General features: G+C 55.8%; 2 protein-coding genes across 2 annotated transcripts in view; one reads left to right on the forward strand and one right to left on the reverse strand.

Annotated features, from left to right (window-relative positions):
• The window catches only part of PRDX2 (peroxiredoxin 2), a 3,189-nt gene extending 618 nt beyond the window's left edge, over positions 1–2,571 (forward strand). Inside the window, exons 2-6 of the mRNA XM_010855468.1 lie at positions 98–212; positions 307–460; positions 1,040–1,162; positions 1,304–1,434; positions 2,241–2,571. Coding sequence (XP_010853770.1) covers positions 107–212; positions 307–460; positions 1,040–1,162; positions 1,304–1,434; positions 2,241–2,326 — 600 coding nt within the window. The 5' untranslated portion in view covers positions 98–106 and the 3' untranslated portion in view covers positions 2,327–2,571. The remainder of the gene's footprint in view (positions 1–97; positions 213–306; positions 461–1,039; positions 1,163–1,303; positions 1,435–2,240) is intronic.
• A 2,653-nt stretch (positions 2,572–5,224) lies between these two features.
• Positions 5,225–5,892, reverse strand: part of JUNB (jun B proto-oncogene) — a 1,828-nt gene continuing 1,160 nt past the window's right edge. Inside the window, 1 exon segment of the mRNA XM_010855531.1 lies at positions 5,225–5,892. Within this exon segment, the coding sequence (XP_010853833.1) occupies positions 5,698–5,892 (195 nt within the window). The 3' untranslated portion in view covers positions 5,225–5,697.

Raw genomic sequence — 5,892 nt, forward strand, 5'->3', positions numbered from 1 at the left:
CTCGGCCGGATATGCAGCTTTACCTTGGGAAGTGAAGACAAAGGGTCGTCCTGGGCGCACTGACCCGGCGTGGGTGGGGCGGGGTGGGGGCTCTCAGCTTTCAGTCATGGCCTGCGTCTGCAAGGCGCACGTCGGAAAGCCCGCCCCGGAATTCCAGGCCACCGCGGTGGTGGATGGTGCCTTCAAGGAGGTGAAACTTTCCGACTACAAAGGTGAGGGCCTAGATGGGGGCCGCGGTGGGGGCGGGGCACAGGCCTTAGAGGGCCCGAGCCCCAACTCCTCGTCTCTTCCCACCCCTTTCCCCAGGGAAGTACGTGGTCCTCTTTTTCTACCCGCTGGACTTTACCTTTGTGTGCCCCACGGAGATCGTAGCTTTCAGCGACCGTGCTGCGGAGTTCCACAAGCTGAACTGCGAGGTGCTGGGCGTCTCGGTCGACTCTCAGTTCACCCACCTGGCTTGGTAGGAATGGAGATCACCAGCAAGGAGGGAGGGTACAGCTAAACCTACACCTCTCTAAGGCCCCAGCTGTGTGTTCTCCTGGTCAATGGGCAACCTCTGCGTATCCCTTTCCCAGCAAGAAAATAATGGAGAGAGTGAGTCCCAAGTCCTTCACGATGATGACAGTAATTAGCCTTTGAAAAGTAGTTTCTGTGGCATAGGGGGTTGATAAATGTTTTATCTCAGGGCAATGCAGTCTGCCTCCCAAGGACTATTTGAGCCAGGTGGAAACTGCAGTTTAAGAGTTCGAAAGAGGAGGATGAGGACTTCAGGGCAGGTTCTCTGCCTCCCGTTGCTGCTGCACACGTGAAGTCACTTTGCTAGAGTATTAGCTTAGTCTTCCCAGCTGTGGGAAGCAGTCCCTGCACCCACTTCAGGGTGGGGTGGGCGGGGCTCCCTGGGACTTGCTTTCAGGCCGCTTATCTCTCACCTCCAGCACCCCCTTCTCCAGCCCTTATCACACCCAGGCCCTTATCACAGAGTAAGGACCCTGCTGCACCAGCCATCCTGAGGTCCCAACCTTCTCTCCCCCACCCCCAGGATCAACACTCCCAGGAAAGAGGGAGGCTTGGGCCCGCTGAACATTCCCCTGCTGGCTGATGTAACCAGAAAGTTGTCCAGTGATTATGGCGTGCTGAAGGAAGATGAGGGGATCGCCTACAGGTACTGTGGGAACCTCGGGAAGCCACCATCCTCAGGGTGAGGGGACCACTCTCACCCTGCGGTTAGCAGGGAGTCTGTGCTCCTTCCCCGGGTCCTGACAGTGGGAGCCCCAGCTCCTCACTGTGAACTCCAATATCTCAGGGGCCTCTTTGTCATCGACGGCAAGGGTGTCCTTCGCCAGGTCACCATCAATGACTTGCCTGTGGGACGCTCTGTGGATGAGGCTCTGAGGCTGGTCCAGGCTTTCCAGTACACAGATGAGCACGGGGAAGGTGAGCACACACACCCAGTCACATGTGTCCACACGTGGGTACATACGCAGCCCCTGTGTCATGCACGCATATGTTCACGGCCTGCTCTATCGCTTGTGTGGAGTGGATGTGAGGCCCCAGAGAAGATTCAGCTCAAGGTCTGCAAGAAGTTTCTAGTCCGGTGGGGGAGATACTACCCCAATATAAGGGCAGACAACTGGGGAGGTAATAGAACTCCATAAAAGATATTTGAGAAGGCCTGTACCAAGGCAGGCTTGAATGTTAATTGGATGAGAGTTATCTTCTGTGAAGGCCACTGGCTCTTGAAGTCCACTGGGACGGGGGCTAAGAGAGAAAGATGTGATTAAAGGAGTCGGAAAGAAATTAAAATGTCATCCAGGGAATTCGCTGGCTGTCCACTGGTTTCCAAACTTTTACTGCTAAGGGCCCAAGTTCAGTCCCTGATCAGGGAACTAAGATTCCATAAGCCACATGGCATGGCCAAAAAATAAAATAGGGACTTCCCTGGCAGTCCAGTGGTTGAAACTTCCACTACAAGGGATACAGATTCAATCCCTGGTCGGAAAACTAAGATCCCACATACCTTGAGACACAGCCCCCCCCCCCCCCCCGCCCAAATGTCAGACAATCCTGCAGCTGAGCGTGGAGGGCTTCTTTCATCATGTGGCATGGTCTTAGGCCTGAAGCACTTGGCTCTAGGCTTTTTCTTCTGCGACTCATGCTCTCGCGCCTCTTTTTGTCCCTTCACTACCACTCTCCCTTGAACATGCACTCTAGCCTCACCTGTGCATCCCTGTTTTCCACAGTCTGCCCCGCCGGCTGGACACCAGGCAGTGACACAATCAAGCCCAATGTGGACGACAGCAAGGAATATTTCTCCAAACACAACTAGGCTGGCAGATGGTGGCAAGCCTGGGCTCTTGGCCCACCTCTGTGCCCCTACCTATGTGTCCTGTACTGACCCAGGAAATGCCAGACCTGCTCCTTCAGACTCCACAGTCCATGACCACAGAGGGTTAGGCCAAGTCCTTCTCAAGCTCCCAGCTGCGAGCTGGTGAATGGTGACCCCCTCCTTGGAGCCCACATAACTGGGAACAGGCCTATAGGTGACTAATAAAGTATTAGGGACAGATCTAAGTCTTGTGTTTTGTGTGGTTTGTCCTGGTGTACCACCCGCGGCCGTATTCTCCAGGCTGTGGCCTGGGAAACTGACAGTCTGGTTACCAATCTCCACCACAAGGTGGCAGCCTTGCCTCATGCTCACTGCTTCTCCGTGGCCTGAATGGGGAGGTGGTTGGCGCTGTTGCCGCTTGCAGGGAGCGAGTCCCAGGCTGCCTTACTACCTGAAACCTGGCCAGGCAGGGCAGCGCCCACACCTGAACAGCAGCCAGCCTGAGTTAAAAAGCCGCTTAGGAGCTGTGGTCTAACCTGGGTCTTTTCAATAGCAAAACGGGAATATAAAGACGACCAGTGGGAATGAAGACAATGCATGTTAAAAGAGGTAAGTATGTGAAGATCAGGACTCTATTAATGGTTAATAGGACCAGGTTCCTGGGACTGGAAGAGGGTGGGGACCCAATCCTGAAAGTAGAACCAAGAGTGGGAGCTTGAGGTACATGCATAGTTCCTGCTGCAAGTTTTGTACCACCAGAGCTTGGAAAGTCTATGTCCTGCCCCTGAAATGGAAGGGTGAGGGTTAGACAAGAAGGCAGGTGTTAGGAGCAACACAGTGTTCTAAGGTGCAAAGTTTGATGCTGTACTTTTTCAGTCAAGTGGTGTTTCCATTCTTAGCCCTCATTTCCTTCCACAGGACTGACATGCTCATTTAATCCATAGGCCCATTATTAAATTAAGCTTCCCTAGTAGCTTAGTAAAGAATTTCCCTACAATGCAGGAGTCGCAGGTTCAATCCCTGAGTCAAGAAGATCCCCTGGAGGAGGAAATGGCACCCCACTCCAGTATTCTTGGCCTGGAAAATCCATGGATGGAGGAGCCTGGCAGGCTACAGTCCATGGGGTCACTTAAGAGTCAGACACAACTTAGTGACTAAATCACCATTAGTAGTACTCCAGCCTAATGCCCTCCAAAGTCACTCATCTCAGCCTTGGAGTTTTTTTGTTTTTAAATTTTTAAAATTATTTTGACTGCACTAGGCCTTCATTGCTGAGAATTGGCTTTCTCTAGTCACAGTGAGTGGGGGCTGCCCTAGCTGCAGTGCATGGGCTTCTCTTCTGAAGCAGGCCCTAGAGCACTGGCTTCAGTAGTTGTGGCATACCTCACTGGCTTAGTTGCTCTGCAGCATGTGGAATCTTCCCAAACCAGGAATCAAACTCGAGTCCCCTGCACCACCAGGCGGATTCTTGGCCACTGGACCACAAGGGAAGTCCTCGGCCTTGGAATTTTATACTCCTCCACAAGGCCCTACGTGGTCTTCCCTGACCTCATCTCCACCTCCGTGGGTTCACTCCATTGAAGCACAGTGGCTTCTTGGTGTTCTTTTAACAGGCTGATCTTGTTCTGGCCACAGATGCATATACTATTTTTTCTGGCAGAACTCTGTTAACTCAGGATTTTCTCAGGGGTCAGCTGAAAAATCGCCTCATTAAAGTTCCGTGTTCCCAATTCATTCTCCAAAGCAGCTCACCTCCCCTGCTCCATCACGACCAGTTTTTTTTTTCTCTTCCTGGCACTAAGAACCATCTCCAAATCATGTTTGCTTGTTTATTGTCTGTCTGCCCTGGTCCAGCTAGTGACTCCAGGACCGGGTCGTTCAGTATTTTATAAACAAATTAATGAAGCGTCTGTTCTACCGCACCTAGGCCCTGTGGCCTGGTTTCTCAGTCTGTGTTCTTCTCTGCTGTTCTGGGGGCTTCCAGCTCCGAAGCCGGCCAGATCGTCATCGGGGCTCGCCAGCCGCCCTCCTACCCGTCCTAGCTGCGGGGGAGGCAGCCCCGTGCGAGGGCGGCGGCGTCGCCCGGCGGCCGGAGCAGCCGCCCCGGCAGGACCAGACCTGGCAGTCGCCCCGCTCCCGGCCTGGCACCCGGGAGGGGAAACTGGCAGGCGGGCACCGCCCTTCCTGGCGGGGGTGGGGAGGGGATCGCGGTGGCAACGACGCGCAGGCAACTGCATCCCCCCGCCCGGGTCAGGTCAAACGCAGCGGGCGTGGGCTGGGCAGGACCCAGGGGCCAGCCCGATGGGGGAAACTCTGGGGTGGCTCCTGGGGCTCTGGAGCGCGGCCCGCCCACAGCGGACGCTCTGGACCCAGGCCTGGGGCTTTCCGGGCCTCGGTAGCCGCCAGCCTGGGAAAATCCCGGCCCCCTTCCCGGCGCCGCAGCCCTGCCGGGCAGAGCGGGGGAGGGGATTCCCGGAATCTGCCCGGAGACCGCTGTCGCGTCACTGGGCAGAATCAGCCCATGTTTGGACAGCGCTTCCGCAGCGTCAGCGGGGAAAGCCCCGGCGCGCGCGGCTGGGCGGTGCCGCGCCTGCGCGCTGAGCGTTTCGCTCCAGGCATCCTGTCCCCTGGCGCTGGGGGCGGGGGGGGGGGGGGGGGCTGGACTGTGTACACGCCCTGGACCTTCCAATCCGGGAGATCAGGAGACGCGAGAAGGGTTGGACACCCGGGCTGAGGGCGCAAGATGCCTGAACAGAACTGGCGAGGTTGACACAGTTACAGGAGCAAGCCACAAACAGCCGTGGGGTGGGGACTGCCCAGTACTCCCCTCCCTCCGCCCGCCCGGCTTGAAAAAAAGACAACAGAAATTAATAAAGAACTTTTTTTTTTTTTTACTTAAATAGATTCAATAAAAAGTAAGGACAATAAACGAACTAACACATAAACACAAATTAAAATAAATCCTTTAGAAACCGACTGCGTGTTTCTTCTCCACAGTACGGTGCAGAGGGGGGAGGGCAGGGGGCGGGGGTCCCCTCCCCAGTATCCCCGAGGGCTAGAGTACCGGTCGGCGGGGCCAGCTCCGCCGCAATCGCCCCCTCCTCCCCTCCCTGTTAAATACACAAATATATTATATTCAATATGAATTGAGTTCTGCAGGAAAAAAAATTAAAAAAAAAATAGTGGAAGAGGGGCTTGTAAACGTTGAGGTGGAAGGACTGGGCGCAGAGCGGGAGGGCAGGAGTCCAGTGTGGTTTGTAGCGCCCTCAGGCCCCGGGGCCAGTGCCCACCGCCTGCCCCCTCGCCCCATGGGAGGCGTGCGCCCAGCCGTCCAGGTTGGGGAAATGTCCGTACGGGGGATAAGGGGGCGCTCAGAAGGCGTGTCCCTTGACCCCAAGCAGCAGTTGGCAGCCGTTGCTGACGTGGGTCATGACCTTCTGTTTGAGCTGGGCCACCTGCTCCCGGAGGAGGCCGGCAGTGCTGGACAGCCCCGCGTTCTCGGCCTTGAGTGTCTTCACCTTGTCCTCCAGGCGCGCGATGCGCTCCAGCTTCCGCTTCCGGCACTT

Source organism: Bison bison, unplaced genomic scaffold (assembly GCF_000754665.1).
Source record: "Bison bison bison isolate TAMUID 2011002044 unplaced genomic scaffold, Bison_UMD1.0 scf7180017864365, whole genome shotgun sequence".
Taxonomy (NCBI): Eukaryota; Metazoa; Chordata; class Mammalia; order Artiodactyla; family Bovidae; genus Bison; species Bison bison.